This window comes from Cynocephalus volans, chromosome X (genome assembly GCF_027409185.1).
Source record: "Cynocephalus volans isolate mCynVol1 chromosome X, mCynVol1.pri, whole genome shotgun sequence".
NCBI lineage: Eukaryota > Metazoa > Chordata > Mammalia > Dermoptera > Cynocephalidae > Cynocephalus > Cynocephalus volans.
Window position 1 is genome coordinate 121,233,870 of NC_084478.1, and position 21,196 is coordinate 121,255,065.

Below are 21,196 nucleotides of genomic sequence, written 5' to 3' on the forward strand. Positions count from 1 at the left end.
GAGCCAGACCCTGTGGTTTTCACACATCCATTCCAAAAAGCCCTTGGGCAGGGTGTCTGGATTGCTTTGGCTAATTGTTTCTGCTCAGTGGAAAAGCTTTTGTCTTTAGGGAAGAGAGCCTAGAAACAGGCTCCACTGATTTGATCACAGGGTTGGTTCTCAGGCCAATTCGATCATAGGTTGTGAGATACTGTAACTTCTGAAGATGAAATTTGACTTGTAAATCTATTTCCTACAAAGTCTTGGTCAGCATGAAGTTGTGAATCCTTTAAATAAGGGAGAGCAGTAAGAGTCTTCCCTTTTGCAAAACAAATATATGTCCCCAATCCTGCAATATTTTGACACAGATGAGTTTCTCTCAAGAAGAGAACAACTGTAGGGGCGCTGCGGGAAGTACCGAGATTGTTTTCTTAGACTTGACAATGCTGTCAACATTTATTTTCTCTGGAAAGTGGTTTTGCTCAGAACACGTTCCTGGTTGGAGCAAGCCTGTCGTCAATGCTCACTACCTGTGTATCTGTGGCAGGAACTAGAACACACGGCATTGCTCTTAATTTGTGGAAAGAACACAAGCTTTGGGATCAGTCATGGTTTTAAATCCTGGCTTAGCCATTTCCTAGATTTGTGACCTTGGGCCTTACCTAACCTCTATGAGCCTCAGCTTCCCTATCTGTAACATTTGAATAATAATATCTCAATTGTTGTTGTTTTGTTGATTACAGGACAGTCGGGACCTAAAATGCTTAGTCAAGTGCCTGGCACATAGGAAGGGTTCAGTAAATGATAGCTTCTATTGATATTACCACCACCACTACTAGAAATGGGAGAGATTGAGTAACAACTACGCAGTAGATAGACACTGAGTTAGGAAATCCCCTTCCAGGAGGGATGAGATAGCAATCTAAACAGGCTGAGGCCTTATTCTTTGGCTAGCTGGTCGGGCACTGATGACTGAAGGTTTCCTGAGCTGAAGCTCATCACTTCCGGGTTTTGCATTTTATTGCTGTGCTGCCCCAAACACAGCCATCAGCCCCCTCCACCTCTGTCTTTTTACCCTCTCAGTGTTACCACGGTCAATGAAGGCAATGTGGAGCCACTGAAAGTTTTGGAGCAGGAGAGTAACATGATAAAAATGGTGTTTTAGGACAAGAAATGTAGCATCACATTGGATAGTAAGGGGACAGATATTTGAAAGAGAAAAGTTCCTTAGAAGTCTGTGGAACCATTCAGGCATCAAGTGATGAGGGAAAGGAAGGGACTGCTGGGTGAGTCATGTGGAGATGGTTCACGTGTTCAACAACAGCAGCAGCATATGGTGGGCATGAAGGACTAAAGAGTGGGAAAAGTGAAAAATAGTACCAAGGTGTTGATACCGGGGAGGATGACAATTCTGTTGTCAGACAGGGAATTGGGAGGAAGAAATGTTTTTGATTTTTATATGCATTGTATTTGGCACCTATAAGCAGGATTGCTCAGTAGGCATTCATGGGTCTGACATGCAGAAAGAAGGCTGGCGCTGCAGATACAGATTTAACTGCCTCCTCCCAGCACCCTGATATGCCATATTCATCACCTCCTCTGCCCCCTTGTTCATGCTTCCCCCTCTGCCAGAAATATCTATCTTCATATCAACTGATATTGGTGGGGCTCAAAACATGGCACCCTAAAGTAGGTGCTAAGTACTTTGAACAGAAGGAAATTGGAAGGGCCTTAGAAGCAAGGTCTCTCTGACCTTTTACCACCCTCGTATCTCCCTTCCCTCTTTTTCTTCTGAAGGGAGTCTCAGAAACCAGGACATCTATTCCCCAAGGAATGTCATAGAAACTAGACCTCCTCTTTCCCAAAGCAAGCCATAAAACCTACGAAGGCCACTCTCTCCCTTTTCCCTTGAAGACCCTCATTCCAGAGAGGTCATGCTCCATACCCTGGAAAAAGGACTGCTACACAGAGAGGTCAAGAAGAATTTGAACAAACAGGCCCTACTGAGTTTTCCCCCTCAGTCTATTACCATTGGATCATACGCTTTTGTTCAATCACATTTCTACGTGGCTGTTCATTCTTCATCAAACCTAAGCATAAAAATAGACAGTTTTCCCTGGATCTTTGGTTCTTCATTTCTGAAGGCTTCTGTGTCACATAAAACTTTGATCAAATAAATTTATGATGCTTTTTTCTTGTTCACCTGCCTTTTGTTATAATGAGCTTCAGTTGCGAACCTTATGATGGGTAAGGAAAGGTATCACATCTTTCCACCTCTACAATATATAACCCTCCTTCAAGTCCCAGTTCTTCCAGGAAGCCTACCCTTAGCTCCCTAGCTCCTGATGAGCTCTCTCTCCCTTGAACTCTAATAGTCCCAATAACACTTGCTGCCTGTATCTCTCAATTCATGTGGCATTTAAACAAACCATTACCATAAACACTGCATTAACAGTGCAGTGATTAAAATTGTGGACTGTGGAGGCAGATTGCCTGGGTTCAAATGCTGGTTCTATCACTTACTAGATGTGTGATCTTGGGCAGGTCACTCAACTTTTGTATGCCTAGGTTTCTTCATCTGCAAAATGGGGATAATAGTACCTACATCATAAAATTGTTGTAAAGATTAAAATAGTTAATACATGTAAAGTGATTAGAACAGTTGCCTGGCACATAATAAGAACTATACAAGTATTTGTACATTTTTTTAAAATGTAATTTACATGTATACTGGTCCCCCCAATAAATCATAAACTTTTTAGTGATAGGGGACTTGTCTTTTTCTTTTCCTCATAGCACCTAGCACTACCAAATACCCCACCAAAACTTCAGAGACTCAATTATACTTAAACACAAGTCTCAGACTACGTCAGGCTTATAGGACTCCTGTTGTAGGGAGACACCATCAAATCCCATGTTCTCTGGGGTGCTCAGTGGCTCCCACTACACTGCTTGCTCCAACCATTTCCTAAGCAGCTCTCCGATGGCAACAGAAAAGTTGCCTTAGATATAGGGCAGTTCTTCCAGTTTAACTGGACATAAGGTGTGGTTTTAGAAAAAAATCAGATTGGGGGAGGGGACCAGAGAAGTTTTTCTCTTCTCGCAGCTCTGCCAAGGTCACCACTTCCCTTTGGAGTAATAGGAGGGGAGCTGATGTAATGTCTAGGACCTAGCACTGGAAACAAAGGCATCTCATTACTGTGGCGCTGTGCTCACTGCAGCACAAAGAGAATGACACAGACAGCACCCCACCCCCTGCCTTTCCATATCCCTGGCCTGGAGGTGGGGGAAGGGGTAAGGAAGCAAAGACCTTTGCATTCACTAGACTGGACATCCCACACCCTGCCTCCTGTCAGTGGGACACTGCAAAGAATGCCCGCTGGGAAGTCAGGAGAGCCGGGTTCTAGCTCTTGGGTGTTAAATGGTTGTGTGACATCGAGAAAACCCTAAGATCCTCAACTTTTTTGTATCTTAGTTCCCAAATCTGAAACGAAACAAAACAAAACAAAACAAAACTGGATATTTACCCTTTTTCAACCTAATTCATGGTGCTATTATGAGGGACAATTGCGGTGATGGATTTGGAAATACTTTGCAAAGTGCACAGGAATTAATTCATGTAAAGAATTGTTATCTTGAACCTCTTTCAGTTGGAGAAGAAAGGAATTCTTGTACTGTTTAATGCAGCAGCTACCAGTCACATCTGGCTATGGAATATTTGAAGTGTAGCTAGTCAGAACTGAGATGTGCTGTAAGTGTAAAACACAATCCAATTTCAAAAAATGTAAAATATCTCAATAATTTCTTACATTGATTACATATTGATGGAGTTTGTATGTGTTGTCCTCTCCAAAACTCATGTGGAAATTTGATCCCCAATGTGGCAGTGTTAGAAGCTGTTTGAGTCATGTGGGCGGATCCTTCATGAGTGGATTAATGCTCTCCATAGCGGGGGGGGGGGGGGGGGGGAATTAATGAGTGAGTTCTCACTCTATTAGTTCTCGCGAGAGCAGGTTGTTGAAAAGACCTTGGCACCTCCCATCTCTCTCTCTTGATTCCTCTTGCCATGTGATCTGCTTGTACCCGCTGGCTGCGTGCCGCTTTCTGCCATGAACAGAAGCAGCCTGAGGCCTGTGCCAGGTGCAGCTGTCCCAGAATCGTGTGCCAAATAAACCTCTCTTCTTTATAGATTACCCAGTCTCAGGTATTTCTGTTATAGCAACACAAACAGACTAATACACATGTTGAAATGATAATATTTTGAATGTTTTATTAAATAAACTATATCAATTTTGCCCATTTCTTTTAACTTTATAAAATGTGGCTACTAGAACATTTACAGTTACATATATGACTTGCATTTGTAGGTCACATTACATTTCTGTTAGACAGAGCTGGTCTACACAGTCACATTTAGGAAGGTCAGAAAGGCCAGGTCCCTCCATCTCAGGCAACCCAGAGTAGCCTGCTGGGCTCAGAAAAGAAGGACCCCGGGATACAATTCTCTCGTGCATTCCCTGCAGTTTTGTGTCCCCTGACCTCCCCTTTTAAGGCTGTATATTTTGGTCATTCTTTCCTAGGAGTTTGGGAACAGGGAAGGGTTGACTTTCAGGAATTGGTGCACATGAGCTGGGGGAAGGTGGATGGAGAACATTGAGGTGCTACAGCAATGACTTACTATTGAAGAATAGCAAACTAATTATCACATTACAATTCTCTCTTCCTATCAGGGTGGGTAATTAGCTTCCTTGGGGGCTCCTTAAAAAAAAAGAGAAAGAAAAGATTCCTTCCCAGCAACTAGCTATTTTGTCCTTTTAATTCAATTCAATTCAATTGGGGGCAAAGCTACGTAAAGGAAAAATTAACACATTAATGGCTGAAATGGAAACAGCGACACATTAGAAATGTCTTCCTTTAGTTCTGAAGCCAGGCTTGTCTTTGCCCATCAAAATGGCAAGTCCTGGGGCCGACCCCGTGGCGCACTCGGGAGAGTGCAGCGCTGGGAGTGCGGCAGTGTTCCCGCCGCGGGTTCGGATCCTATATAAGGATGGCCAGTGCGCTCACTGGCTGAGCGTGGTGCGGCCGGTCACAAAAAGACAAAAAAAAAAAAAAAAAAAAATGGCAAGTCCTGGGTTAACCAAAATGTGGCACTGCACGAGCTTTCCTTATATATCCCACAGGAGCCTCCTGAGCTCAGATCTTATCTGCTTACCACTGTTTTTTGGCCTGCTTTAAAGACAGACATGGTTAACATGACTTGGATTCTAAGAGTCCATCAGTTCTGCTCAATGAGAATGAGCTCCTTACAGGAATATTACATGGACAACCAAATCCTTCCTTAACTCAGGTTTAGGGCTGAGCAACAGACATTCCATTTGGGATGTCAAACTCAATATTGGCAGGAGTGAGGATTGAACTTGAAGAGAATAAAGTAGAAGGATTTTGATTTATTCATGAGGCAGAACAGAAAAGAGATAAGAACTAAGGACCAGGAAATCAAATTATGACACAAATTACAGACTAAATAGCATCAATTTACTAAACCTCAAGTCAAACTGAACCCATATATTAACTGAACCATGAATTGGACCAAATATATATATTTTAAAATCTAGCAAAGTTGTTCAAACTAGAATCAAACCTATATATTTTCTAATGAACCAGAACATCAAAACATTCCTTGAATTGAACCTTAACTGAGCCAACGTTTCATTTGGTTTGAGTGCCTGCTAAAGAGAAACATTTTGCGTTGGCTTTCTTTTGCTTTCAAAGGAAGGCAGTTCGTATTCCCTGGAAATGTCCTATCTTCTACAACCTTTAGTTACTCAAGTTGAATGAAGGTATGTGAATCCATACACAAGTTCCAGACCCAAGACAGACTAACACAGGATGGAAATAGGGTGATACTACTATGCCTTAGAAAAGAACAAAGAATTTCAACCCCACCCAACACCATTATTTTTTAGTTAAATGTAAATTGACTTGCATATGTCCCTTGCTAACAGCTCAGAAAAATCTCAACATTTTATGAAACAATTCTTTTTTCCTTAAATCTCAAACGTTTATGAGGAGAAATTTATGCAAACTGAAAACTAGGTATTTTCTCTAGCTGATCATTCTGGTTATCTGATTCTGATTCTGTGGAGACATTTTACAACTTTGTTAAATTGTAAATAACTGATAACAAAGGAAAATTATTCTTATCTCTAGACATGCAAATTCTGTCTTATCTAAAGAGGGTAACAAATTGTAGAGAAAGTAAGAAATTTGCTCCAAATCACAAAGGAAGGAAGTAGTGTAGCTGGGCCTTCTTAGAGAGATGTCTCTCTCTCCTCTTCCATATTCTACCCCATTCCACCTTCCAGCTTGGAATGATCCTGAGTGAGGTGAGGGTGGAGAGTAGAAAATGGGTATGTTAAATCTAAACCTTATCTAAAGTACTGTTTTGCCTGAGTTCAGCTTTGCTCCTATGGAATGTTCACTGAGTAGATGCCTTGGACTTGGCTCTAAACAAAATGCTATGGAATGGGCAAGGACATATTACATGGATCCTCCTACCCTTTGGAGCTGAAATCATGCAGAAGCTCCAAACACATCATCTGAGATGAGCACAGACATTCTGAACATTGCTATGAAGATTGTCCAGATGTTTGGCTTCATTTATGTTCATGAACAATCTGAAATGAAGATTCCAATTCTCTCTACTGAGAACACCACTCTAGATTAGTGTTAGGGAACAGGGTTGTTTGTAATATCTGCTGGGTAAATTTCCCTCTCTCCTCAAATTGGTTACCCTGTTTATCTTATGGTTCTGAATAAAATCTTCATTCCTTTTCTTTATCAAGGGAATTCTGAAGGAGCAAAAGCAGATCTTGCCTTCCTGAGCCTGGGCCGGGATTTTTATAACTCCTTTCAATTTGACAAATAATCATTGAGTCCTGATATATTCTTGTTCTGTTTCTAATATCTTAGGGTCAGTGAGGTGTATATTTTGTAAAAGGGAAATTCTGTGGATAGCATGCTGGAGATCAGTGATTTGACATATGAACCAATTGGATACAGTCTGCAAAGAGAATCTATTTATTTCAAGCTGATACCACCTGAGAATTTGTAGCTAATGGGTTATATGGTGGTTTAAAAATAGGTCCACAACTCTTCAATATTCCTTCCTTGAAGAGATGGAGACTAATTTCTCTCCCCTTGAATGTAGGCTGGACTTAGTGACTGCTTCTAATTAATAGAATAAAGCAGAAGTAACCATGTTGGCTTCGGAGATTAGATCATAAAATGTACTGTATCTTCTTCCTTGTTCATTCTCTTGAATCACTCACTTAGGTGGGAGATCCTACCAACAGCCATCTTGGAGGTGGATCCTACATCCCCATTTGAGCTTTCAGACGACTGTAGCCCCTACCAATACCTTAACTGCAAGCACATGAGAGACCCTGAGCCGGAACCACCTGGCTAAACTACTCCAGAATTCCCGAATCACAGAAACTGCGAGATAATAAATGCTTCTTTTAAGCCACTAAGTGTTGGGGGTAATTTTTCTGCAGCAAGATGTAAATAGTACAGATTAAAAATCCCAGAAGTATCTAGTGCTATTTCTGAAAAATGATTAGCTAAGCAATTATTGCCAAACTTTATAAATCTTGACAGTGTTTTAAAGTCCATTTTTTGCAAGTCTCTGCTTAGAAACAGTCCAAATAATTTCATTCTCAGTCCATGTGTTAAAACCTGTGTAGTTTCAATAATGTGAATTTTCTTAGGTAGATTTATGTGCTCTTCTGCACACTTGAACAAAATGTTACCAAAGCACATGTATTTTTATTCCTTCAGTAAACATTACCTAAATGCTTACTGGGTCTCTAACACTGTGCTGAGTGAAATAGGTGAAATAGCTTTTGTGCATCTATTTATTCACAAACACTACTTTAGCATCTAGGGGCCAGGCACTGTGCTCAGCACTGAGGATACAAAAATAAACTGGGGAGTTCAGTACTCAGTTGGGGAAGTAGACAGGCAAACACATATTTTACTACACAGTGTGGTGAATATTAACCCAGAGAAATGAGTGACATGCTATGGTATTGCAGAGAATGGAACAACTATCTATATGACATCTTTAGAATGAATAGGAGTTTTCAAGCAACAAAAAGTGGTGGGTTAGAGGGAAAGCATTCCAGGTGTGGGGGAACAGGGTGTGCAAAGACATGGAAAGATGAAAAGCCTAGGCTGCCTTTTTGTACTTTAGTTTCTTCTGCCAGAGAATAAAGAGATGGTCAGTAATATGCATGTCTCTGGCAATAGGAGGTAGGCAGGACAGGCTGTTTTTCTAGGCACAGGCATTTCGAGCTGTGTGACAACAGGCTACTCGAGCTGCCCCAAATTGAAGGGCCTTTGTACTTCCCCAAGGTTCTCAGGCTAGAAGAATTCTTGTGATGAACCCTGAGCCTTGGGAAGACAGATGTGTAAGTCTTTTGGGCCATATAATTTCCTTGGTGTGAAGAACTCAAATTTTCTATGCATGAGTCTACTAAGCTTCTGAACTTCGACTTCTGTGGCCTTTTATTTTTAACATTTGCTATAAAAGAATGGGAGTCATTGCCTTTTAGATCAGTACCACTCAATCTATGGGTCCAAGACAAGACAGTTTGTGCCAGAATATAAATCCACACACCACTGCCTTCATCAATAAAATTGTGCTCTGAAAAAAAAGTCAGCTAACTAAATGGTTTGCTTAGTGGCATAGTTGATTTGCACTTGGCACATGCTCCTAATCTCATCACAGACTGACTGATAACAAATAATTTACGGGTTGGCAGTGATCCATAGACCACATTTTTCAGATAACTCACTATCCACTAAATAAAATATTATATGACAAATCTCTTTGTTTCCTTTCAGAACCTGGTCTATGCTTTCTTTTCCCATTGTGAGGATGATACAATTTATCTTGTCTCCTTTTTTTTATTATTATATGTATTTATGGTGTACTTGTCTCCCTTTTTGGTTTAGCTTCTAATTAGTTCAGAGTCAAATTTGAAGTTCAAGTGTATCAACTATGTTGACACCTTGGGTGCCAATTTTTACATTCTTGTCCTTGATTTTGGTTTTCAATTTCAAATTTATGTTTGACTTGATTATTTCATTGAATATGTTTTGGCCAAATGACATCAGAGATGATGACAATGATGACAACCATTACAATAAGCATGACGATAAGCATGGCAAATAGGCCAGATTTCTGGTCTGCATCCATTTGAGTAGAATAAGAGTTGTGGCTATGCCTCCATGACTCCAATCAAGTTTGTCTGTTTTAGTCTCTGAATTGATAGAACTGGTTTTCGTGGAGACACAGTGGTATTCATGAGGAACTCATTCCTCTGCATGCAGAGGGCATCAGCCTTTATCAATGAAATTGACATGCACAGTTAGGAGAAGAGCACTCACCGTCTTGGTCGTTACCTGAGTCAGCTGGAGACTTGCTTCGGCGCATAGGGCCAGGACTCTTGGCTGAACTCTTCTGAGGTGTTGGGGACGCCTTTGGGCCAGCTGTGGCTGATGGGTTTCCCTTCATAACTCGGCATTCTGGGGCAAAAGGACACAGACAGTTTAGTAGAGGGTAGAACTGAGGCTCAGCATGTTAGCAGCCTCTGGAAATTGGAATAACCACCATAAGCCGAAGCACCTAAGTGGCTCAGGTTTACAGGTAGTTCTCATTGTTTGTAGGAACTGTGGCCCTGGGGAGGGAGGCATGGGAAAACTTTCAAAAATCACCTGGGCTAAGCAAGGTGTTTAAGTTTCTGGATTATGGAAATAAGGGCAGGAGTTCAAAATTAAAAGTCAACTCAATCATTTGTGGATGATCTAGCCATGTCTCAAATAGTACCTACTGATATAATGTTTAATAATGTTTCATTAATTTCCTTGGAGTAGAGATTGACAGCTCAAAGGTTGCAACGACACAGACGAAACATCCATGAGTAATTTAAAGGAGGGGTAGGGAGCTACCATTCATTGTCTATTACATGCCACACATTGTAATAGGCTCATTATGGATGTCATGTCATTTTATATAAATAAGCAGTACCACCACCACCATCTTGCATTAATAGAGTTCTTTTCTATTTTCAGTTCACATTATCACAATCCCTTATGCTGCTTTTGTGAATAAATCGGCCAGCCGTGACTCTGCCACTTTGAACTTAAGAAAGCAAGTGGCTGTGCAAGACAATCTGTCAAATGTTCCTGCATTTGTCTCAGCCCCAATGTGACACATTTGGAGCATCCTTTCTATGTAGGTCACTCAGCATCCCCTATTATGGTAACTTTGGGCACTGAAAGTGCTAGTTTATTAGGAGGATTATCATACTCATTCTGCTGATGAGAGTATAAAAAGCTTAAGCCTCTTGCTTAGAGCAACAAAGCAAGAAAGTAGCAGAACAAGGAATAGAAGCCAAGTCTCCTGAGTTTCAGTCTAACACTCTGTCTGTCCACTACGGTTTTCCCAGCCTTGTGCTGTAATGTGCACGGTGGAATCAAACAGCTCTCTAGAGAGCAGTCTTTTCTTTAGACATCTCCTTGTCACCTCCTGCTTAAAGGCACATTGAAATATAAATTAACCAGAAAGATTAGGGGAGCCATTCTGGTAAACTGAGTTTTTTAAGAAACTGAGTTAAGTGGAAGGCTGATTTTTGTTTGTTTCACTTCTTGTTTTGGTTGATGAACCTCAGCGATCACTGTCCAGAGCTGGCAATGTAGATGGTATAGGAAATCAAATAGAGCCTGAGATTTGTTTAGCTATTTTATGGTTATTTGCCTCTTCTCAAAGGGAAGACAGCAGAAATACCACTTCTCTAAGGGTCTTTGTCACTCGAGTCTATATTAGTAAAACTCCCTTTGTTTTTCTCACACTTTACTCCTCCTAAGTGGGAAATATGTTTTGAATGTGTCTTTCCATCAGGATCACATCCTAACTCTGTTACTATGTGAGCTAATTCACCTTTAACTTACACCTAGAGCTTGGACTTAAACAAAGAGAGACTGCAAGATGTCCAGGTCCTTCCTGAGATTAACTCCCTGGAATCCTCAGTCACAAAGCAGGAAAAAGGGGCCACAAGCCTGAAGGTGGGAAAGGGATTTGACACTAAGAATACAGTGGGAAAATCCTTCTAAAATGAAACCGTCAACATGGATCAAATAGCTGGAGGATGTTGACTAGAAAAAATGTATATGTACAATATCCAAGTTCTGACTCCAAATGTTCCTTTCTGTGGTCTGATTGTGCCTGCCAGCCCATGTGACACAATACACGGTTTAAGAAATATGGTCACTATTGGGGAAGATAGTGAGTTTTATTGAGTTTAGGGGCTAGGCCTCTGGGACATCCAGTCAACATTTCACTTGGCGACCCATGTATCCAGATATGCAGGAGAAAGGCTAACAATATCTGCCCTTGATGGACTGTAGTGGATTGAATTATGTCCCCCCAAAACTCCCTGAAGTTTGGATTGTGTCCCCCAAGTTTTATGTTTTAGAAACTGTGACTGTTAAGAGGGTGAGAAATCCTATTATGGTAATTGAAAGGTGATCGGATTGTACGGCCACGCAGTAGTGAATGGATTAAAACTGATGGTCAGGGGTGTGGTTCTGAGGGCTTTAAAAGGAGAGGAGAGTCTGCCTTTTGCTTTCCCTGCTCTCTCTGCTTCCACCATCTTGCAATGTGAGACCCCTGGGTCACTGTCACCACCACAAAATGGACTTTGGACTTCCCAGCCTCAGAAACTGTAAGCAATAAATGTTGTTTTTCTTTATAAATCACCCAGTTCCAAGTATTTTGTTATAAGCAACAAAAATAGACTAACACAGGGACCATGCATGGATGTTTTCCAGGCCATATAAACTCACGGAAATCCTAAGGGATAGAAGTGGGAGAACAATGGAACAATAAAACCCAGTGTTTGTGCTTACCATTTTCATCCAAAGAAAAGTCATCCTGAGCATAGCGAAATTTTTCAGGACCACAGGCAATAAACACATCATCATCACCAAAGAAATCATGGAGACAGGTTACCTATGGAGAAATCAGAAACATTGGATTGGTATTTAATGGTCTTGTTACAATGAGCCTCACACCATGTTGGCAGGGGAAAAGCTTCACATCTAGGCCATCATCTCCAGCTCTCAGGGTTCTCCTTTTTCTCAAAACATCTACCATTCTCATAGTCTGCACCATGACTGCTAGTGAGTTATGATACACTGAGTGCCATTGTCTTTCCATGTTTCCTCTGTGGTAGTCTCATTTCTATTGCATCAAGAGTAAGATGGAGACCGTGTCCAAATGGAATGCCCCCCTCTGAAGAAAAGTCAGTCAAAAGATGGTCCTACAAATGTCAGATTTTCTCAGAGCCTCAAAGACAGAGTGCTGCTGGCCCAAATCTGGGGCCAGGGGCCTAGGCCAAGGCAGATGAGAAAGACCTTCTGTATCCTGCAGTGGATAGACCCTGTAGCTGACCCAGAGATGAAAATTCCTCTTTTTGTCTGCATGAGTTCTAAAAAAATGACATAATTTCTTAACTACTTTGAACACACAAAAATTGGATTTTTGCTAAAAACAGGCCAAGAACCTCGTAATGGTCCAGAATACCATCCCTCCCTGAGGAACCAGGAGGGGAAAAGTGTACTGACCACTTAAAACTTCATCAAGAGCAATGGGTACCAATAGGCTTGAGTCTCTGGTGGTAAAGCCATGTTCCCAGGACCCTTCTTGCCCTCTAGTGCCCTATGCATTGCTATTTCTCCACAATAGACAGTCTCCCTAACCCTCTTTCTGCACAAAGAAATCAGGGTCTCTGGGAAAGTATACTGTTCTCTGTAGTCTCCCCACTTCTCAGCTTTCCTAATTACATCTGATAATTAGTCCAGCACATCAGAGAAATCCCAGGAGAAACAATTGAGTCAAAACATGGTTATCCTACTTGTTAACTTGAAAGTGTTCGAAGCCTTTAATTGTTCTAAGCTTCCCATTCAAGCTGCCAGCAATGGCTTTCCAAAGGCACAGTGCTCACAAACTAACAACAGCTTGCTGGGTGCAAAGAGCAATATGTTACATTCGAAAATGTTTATATTAATAACATCATCCCCCACCCAAGGTCTAGTCAATCCCTGCTCCCCCAGCCGAGATGACTGCAAGCCTCACACAAAGGGAGAGATGCTTAAAGATTATCCCCATTGTCTCAGTCTTCCAATCATCCAAGAGATGCCAAGAGAAGGGAGAGAGACTTGGAGGACTGCCAGGGTCACTCCTATTAAGTTTCTTCCCAATCCTGGGTCCTGGCCTTATTAAATAGGCCAACACCCGTCTTCAGCCCACTTGTCCCTCACCCATTCATTCCACAATCATGTAATGACAATGAGAGCTACCACTGATTGAGTGCTTACTTTGTGACAAAAACTCTGCTAAGTACTTCCAAATCTGTCATCTCATTTTTACCCTCACAACAAACCCTAGAAGTTGGTATTATTGTCATCAATATTTTAGAGATGAGAAAACTTTGTGGAAAGCAATGAAGCCCAAACATAGATTTGTCTGATGTGAAAGTCTGTGCTTTTAACCATTCGGCAATACAGAGCACTTCTGTATAGTGCGGGCACTAGGGAGACAAAGATGAATAAAACTCAGGCCATGACATGGAGCTCACAGTCTGACAGAGTAAGTGAGATACAGTGAAACAGAATATTCAGTGTAGTGTGATGAGTGCTAGGATAGGAGTATGTGTAGGTGCCATGGAAGTTATTGATTACCACATCCAAGTGACCCCACTCACTAGCTGTCACTGTTGGTTCAATAGGCATCCTGCATTTTGTCATGGTAGTGGATCCAATGACACAGGCTACATGGCTTTGAGCCCTGCTGCAGACTTCCCACCAATATCTTGGACTTTGGCTCAATAAAATCCGAAACCCCTAATTTTGATAACACCAAGTGTCTCTAAATTGTTTACCCCCTGCTACCTTCTTGACCCTGAAGGTTTTTGCCGTGTCTTCTTGTTCAAGGCTTCCCTTGACCCTGATTAGCTGTCTTTATTTTGGTCATGAGTGAGGGAAGCCTCACCCTTGGGTATCCCTCTGGTGGCGGTCTCTAGGATTTAGCGCTTTGTTTCCAGATCTGCCTGTATTTTTGTGGAGACTCACGTAGTCCTCCCTATTGGATCAGGTTTCTGAGTGTAATGACCAAGTTTATCCCTCCCTCTATCTCTTTCCATCATTTCCTGTAGAAAGCTTATCATATAATGAGAATTTAGGCAGGGCTGTTTCTGCCTCAAGTGCATGCAAAGAAGAAGGAGGAACATTCAGAGGCTTTGTAAAGATATACAAAGACAGAAAAATAAGGAATAAGAAAAAAAAATGAATCATGGCAGACAACAGAGATTAGCATTCAGAAGCTTTGAAAGGTAACAAAAATACACAAATTTAGGAACAAGAAAAAATAAATGATTGTGAATTTAGAAATTATTCTTCACATAACTATGCTAATTAATTTGGAAACAGATAAAATGGATAATTTTTAAAGTCTAAACAATCAAATTAGCTCAGAAAGAAAAAGAAAATCTAAGCCAACTAATAGCCACAAAAAGAATTTAGTAAATACTTCAAACAGCAACCCTCTCTCAAAAGGCACCAGAACATTCATTTTTTAAAAAAATTTTTGAAGGTATTTATGGAAATTGCTTCTGAAGAAGAAAATCCAAGAACTTGAAGCCGCCATTTCAGTCACAAGTCATGATATTCTATCATAAGACAACAAAGCCTTACAGATTACTCTGGGGGTTGCTGTTACAATGACCCACCCTCCTCCAGCCCCAAGCTTCTCTACCCCCACCCAGGCTTTGCAAAAAGCCTTTGGATAACCCCTCCTTTGGGGAGCTTCTAAGAAAGCCAAGGTCCTCTACACTTCTGACAAACTCTCAATGGGGTAGCTGGCTTCAAACATACTCATACCACAATCCAGCTGTTCAGCATCAGGTTTCTCGTGTGATCCTGCCCCGCATTGTACTGGCTCCCAATGTAGACAAATTCACATTGTGCATGTGGATACACAGCTTTCCCCAATGCCTTGGATATTGAGGCACAGCAGCCTCCCCCCATTTTTGTTAGGGGGTTGGGAAATAGAATGCTCTCGATCTTCAATATGAGGATCCAAGGCACAGAGAGTCAAAGCGGCCCACGTATATACAGCTGGCTCATGGCAGAGTTGGGACTAGCACTCAGGTGTCTTGCTTCACCTCAGGACAAAACAATTCAATTGCCTGAGAGAACATGCCTTCCTAAAGCCTTGACTTCAAAGGCTTATCTACAGCCTAGACAGGTGAGTCCCCATCTATCCTAATCAGCACTTGATATGCATTAGAAAATTTTATTGGACTGAAAAAAAGCTTCTTTATGGATCATATTTTTAATCAATGGACAAGAAAAGTCCTATTCATTACTATAACTGGCAACTGAGTATGTGGTGGAGAAGGAGGAGGAAGAAAAGAAAGAAAAAGGAATAAGATAAAGAAGGAAGAGAAGGAGAAGAACGGAGTGTAAGGAATAATTCTCAAATGAAACTCACACTCACTTAACACCTGCTTTTTTAATGTGACACAAAGTCCACCTTAGCTTACATTGCAAATGTATGATTTTCCAGATTAGTTTTTTGAGATAAAAGTTTCATCATGAGGTGGCAACAGAAGTAGTAAATACAATAATTCTGATGAGACCACTTCTAGCATCCTCAGAGATCAAAGTTCTTGCTGACGTCAACTTCAGTATGAGTCATACTTGGGCATTTAAGTCAGAGAAGAGAACAGGAAGGCATGACGGCTATCTTTGTAATTAATCAACTGCCGGCACAATCAATAAAATCTACTCACATTAACATGAAACCATTAACTCAATGCTCTTCCTTTTTCAAAAAACAGGTGCTGGGTGAAGGGAGGCCAGCTTGGTTGTGCATTACCGTGAACAATAGATTATATGGATGGTCCGGTGGCTTAAATGTCAGAGTACAAATGGGGAAATGGAGACAACAGATCACTGTGTGGAAGCAGTTTATCTATCAACTGCAGATGGAAAATTTACTGTGATTTGATTTAAGTTTGATTAGCATCTCCATCCACATATTACAGGTGCTGGCAGTTAGTTCTTGTACGTGCCTGCTGCTAGCAGACTCCACATTTTACTTACCTAATTAAAAAAAAAAATGTTATCTTGGAAAGTGAGGTCGTGCTCGTATATCTATGAAACTCGCTTTCGACATGAAAACATTTTCACTGAAAGTTCAATTCCACTAATCTTGATACATTAAACACTTACTAGGGCAGAGGAACTGTGAGAGATACAGAAACACACAATAAAGGGCCCTTCCTTGTCTTCAATGAGTTGACAACATAATAAGTAAGGCAGAACTACACAAATAATTGGAATACAAGGTAGGCTGTTGTCAGCACTGTTATGGAGGCACAAAGGGCGAGGGATGCACAGAAGACAAAGAGAACAATTCTAATCATGAGAAGTGGGGAAGGCTTCACAGAGATGACACGAAAACTGAGTCTTGAAGGATGGGTGGGATACAGGTTGACGGAGACAGGAGGTATTGTAGGCAGAAGTAACCGTATGAACCAAGGCTGAAAGGCAGGAATGTGCCTTTTTCTTAACAGCCCTGGAAAAGAAGAGCTTCATCTTGTCAACTCTAGTGACAGAGATTCCGACCCTCCAAAGCTGTACACAGTACAATTGCCCAGACCTATCTGCCAACCTTCTGCATAGATAAAACATACAATTGCCTACTGGTGTAATTCAGGGTGAAAAGGAGGACAGAGAGTGTCTATGGGAAAGGGCTGGCCCAGTAGTGAAGATGAGGGAACCCCTGTGGCAATGAAGACAAACCACACGGATTTTCCAGTCTTGCCAACAGTGTGCTCTGCCCATAAAGAGAGACAGGCAAGCTTTGCAAAATAAGTTAATGACAGATTCAGTAAACACTACAGATGAAGGCTTTTCTAGAAGTTACTGCTACTCTCATTCTGAAACATTTCCTGCCTGCCAGCCCTGGACTCTCTCCAGTCAGAGGCTGGCACAGAGTTGGCTTAGGAAGCTGCAGTAATGTTTCTGAGACAACCCGGGCTTTCTTATCAAACTTGTTTTCCTGAGGTTATCCTGAAGTCTTACTTGCAGGTTTTTCATTTTTGCCTGGGCAAGCAGCTCCTTGGTTCTGCAATGCATATTTGGGCACAGATCTCTATATCCAGTGCCTTGAACTTCCCTAAAATCTCTGCTGAAATAGTAACAATGACACTTGCTTTTGCATAATATTTTTACTGTTTTCGAAACAGTTCCGCATTTATAGTATCTTACATTCTCTTCCGCACCTCCAATTCTCCTCTAAACCCAATCCAATCAGGCTTCCATCTCCATCACTCTGCCAAGGCTGCTCTTGTCAAGGTCAACAATGACTTCCATGTTGTCAGATCCAATGGTCACTTCTCTGGCCTTGTCTTATTCACCCACACAGCAAACTGGACATAAGTTGAACAACTCCTCCTCCTTAAATAATTTTCTTTACCAGTTTCTGGGATACTGAAGCTAATTCCCCCTACTTCCATCTCCTTTGCTAGATTCTCTTCCTCTTCCAGCTCTCTCAATATTTGAAAGTCCCAGTGCTCAGTTCTTAGATCTTTTTTCTTCTTTATTTACATTGATTTACTAGGTGATCATATCCAGTCCCAAGGCTTTACACACCATCTATACAGTGATGACTCACACATTGGTATCTCCAGAACCTTCTTATCCCTGAACTTCACACATATATCTAACTGCCTACTTAATATCTCAACTTGGTTATCTGATAGGCATTTCAAATTCAATATGCCCAAGACTAAACACATTACCCCTCTTCAAGTCCTACTTCTCTCCAGCTTTCCTCATCTACATAAATGGTACCACAATTTCCCCAGATGACCAAACCAGAAACTTGAGAGTCATTTTTTACTAGAAGTCACTTTTCTCTTTCTCTATTGTCACTGTCCTGATTGGAAATATAATGATACCCTCATAACCAGTCTCCATATGTCTGCTCTTGGCAGCATGTCTTCTCCCCACCCCCAACATGTACCCATTCTGTTCTCCATATAGCAGTCAGAGTAGTGTTTTACAATTTTAATCAGGCATATCACTCTTCTATTTAAAACCCTCCAAAGTCTGCTCATCATAGACAGGGTAAAATCCAAACATTTTATCTTGGCTCTGTAATTGGATAATCCCTGTACCACATAGGCTAGCTTGCTCCAGCCACACTGGCCTTCTTTCTGTTCCTCAAACACATCAAGACTTTTCCTGCTTCAGTCTTCACTCTTGCAGTTTTCTCTACCTAGAAGGTTCTCTTCCAAGATATTCACTGGACTAGATTTTTCTTCACAATCAAATCTAATGTTTCACATATTTAAGTCTGAGAAACCCTCAATTTATATGCACTGCTCTGTTGTTGTTTTTTTAACCCCACAGATTAGGCCTTCTTTAATTTTATATAGTCAATATTGCTACAATTTATCTATATATTTACCAGTTTATTTTCTCATTTCTTGTTACATCTCAGGTCTTTCTTCTGGGGTCATTTTAAAATTAGGCACATGTTAGAACCTCTCATTCTGTCTCTCATGTCTCTTAACTTCACTTTCATATTTTCCACCTTCTTATCGCTTTCCATCTTCTTATGTATCTTTTCCTTTGGAAAATATTTTCAAATTGGCCAGTTCACTCTTTCTCTCTTCAGTGTGTTTAATTTGTTGTTTACCCCACTCATTGAACTTCAAATTTCAATGAGTATATTTTTGACTTTTAGAAATTCTACTTATTTTTTTTCAAAAATTTGCCTAGTGACAGCTGCTAGTCTTTTTTTCTTATTCAATTTTGATTCATGCTTTGTTTCTTTAAACATTTATAATAAAGTTATTTTATGTCCTGTATCTGATCGTTGTAATATCTGAAGGTTTTGAAACTCTAAATCTGTTGTTTCTGTTAATTATCCCTAATGGTAACTTGTTTCCTAATGTGTTTGATAACTTTTTTTATTGCAAGCTCATATTCAGTTGAACTTAATCTTTGGGAATCCTGAGGGGCCTAGGTTGGGGATGCTATCCTCCAAAAAAATATGAATTTGTTTCTGCCAGGTGCCCGGGACCAATGACAATGTGGGGCCACTTTTTAATTTCTCAGCTATGGTTTCCCTTCCCATATGAGTTGCATATATTTGAACTTCAGACCCGTGTAAGAGCAAGCTTCAGGTTGCAAACTCTCAAGAGGATAGTTGCAGTAGCAGCAGCTGCAGCCGCAGCAATAGTAGCAGTCATTTATTTTTCTACCTGAGTCATGACAGAGACAAACAAGTTTACAGGTAGGTTTCCTTTGCTGTCAGGCACTGTTTTTTCTAGCCTACCATTTCATTAGGATGTATCTCCTTTGAAGGATCCTGGCTTAATGTGAAGGTTGCAGCATTAGGTCCCTCACTTTTTAAAGACCTTCCATACTCTGCATTTCTGTTAATATCTAGTTATGGGGTATTGCCTCCAGGAAAGCCCAAGTTTTACAAACTACCTGCTGCTCTGGTTTCAACTTCTGGTTCCTCTCCCCTCTTATACCTTTCTTTTCTGCAAGCTTAGCAGAGCATTTTTAAATGTTTGTTACAGATTCCTAAAAAAACTAGACATAGAATTTACATATGACCCAACATTCTACTTTTACACATACATGCAAAGGAATTGAATGCAGGGACTCAAGTAGATACTTGAACACCAGTGTTCATAGCAGCATTATTCGCAATAGCTAAAAGGTAGAAACAACCCAAGTGTCCATCAGCAGATGAATGAATAAACAAAATGTGGTATATCTGTACAATGGAATATTATTCTGCCACAGAAGGAATGCAGTTCTGATATATGCTACAACATGGACCTTGAAAACAGAAAGTAGATTAGAGGTTATCAGGGATTAGGGGGAACGGGAAATAGAGAGTTATTGCTTAGTGGTTACTGAGTTTTGTTTCGGGTGTTGAAAAAGTTCTGGAACAACTAGAGACTGGTTGAACAATATTGTGAATGTAATTAATGCCACTAAATTGTACACATAAAATAATTAAAATGGCAAATTTTCTGTTACACATATTTTACCAAATTTAAAACAATAATGTAAAATACCAAAACCATTGAATTATACACTTTAAATGGGTGAATTGTATGGCATGTGAATTGTATGTCAATAAACTCTGTTAAAATGTTTATTACAATTTATCCAGGATTTAGTTGTATTGTAGCAGGAAGGCTTTTTAGAATACTTAGTCTGCCATATTGCAGAAGCAGAAGTCAAATTTCACCTATTCAGACAGGTCTTCCCTACTGAAAATCTAAACTAGATCCTCTACCACCACCATGAGAATCTAGGATCCACGAGAGTAGAGACCTCATCTGTTTTGTTCACCACAGAATCCCTACTAAGTTCAACTGTAAAAAGTCACATATTTAAAAAATATTATCATCAGTAATAGTAAGAGTAAAAAGAGTCTGAAAACCATTAATTAAATCTCAGTTTCATAATTAAGGACATTGTCGTACAAAAAGGTTATCTCTAGACCACTAGTGATCACTGTCCTCTGCATCACACAGAAAAGAAAGTTATGAGATGAAGATTGACTTGCTTACTAAATTCTGGATCTATTTGTTTTCTAATTATTTGCCTAAAAACAATACAGTGTCAACCCCCTCCCTAACTAAAGACGATCTCTTTAAGTGCGTCAATATATTCTATGGGTTTTGTCCTTTCTCCCTCTTTCACCCATCAAAGCATCCACTTCTTGTGTCATCACAGAGACCATGTCTCTGATTTCCTTTGTCTTGCCTCATGGTCCTTAGCTACAGTGTGTGACCCATCCCAGGGCCTTAGGAAACAGTGCTGACTGGCTGATTGTGGAGGGAGGGAGGGACTGATATTCTGTTCCCACTATTGGGGTCATTCTCCAAGAATTTCCAGCCTCTCTGCAGTCAGATTAAATATTCCTGTAACAAGTCATATTGAGGCTGATTCCCTCTTCTCCTCCAGCACTAGACCTGATTGGGTATCTCTCCATCCTTGCCTGGTGAAGACTAACTGGTCCTCAGAAGCTCTTTTCATAGGTCTCTGGGCT

General features: G+C 40.7%; 1 protein-coding gene across 1 annotated transcript in view; it reads right to left on the reverse strand.

Moving 5' to 3' along the window:
• The window catches only part of DCX (doublecortin), a 114,869-nt gene that overhangs the window by 20,458 nt on the left and 73,215 nt on the right, over positions 1 to 21,196 (reverse strand). Inside the window, exons 4-5 of the mRNA XM_063084864.1 lie at positions 11,953 to 12,055; positions 9,448 to 9,570 (exon numbers count right to left, since the gene is read on the reverse strand). Of these exons, the coding sequence (XP_062940934.1) occupies positions 9,448 to 9,570; positions 11,953 to 12,055 (226 nt within the window). The remainder of the gene's footprint in view (positions 1 to 9,447; positions 9,571 to 11,952; positions 12,056 to 21,196) is intronic.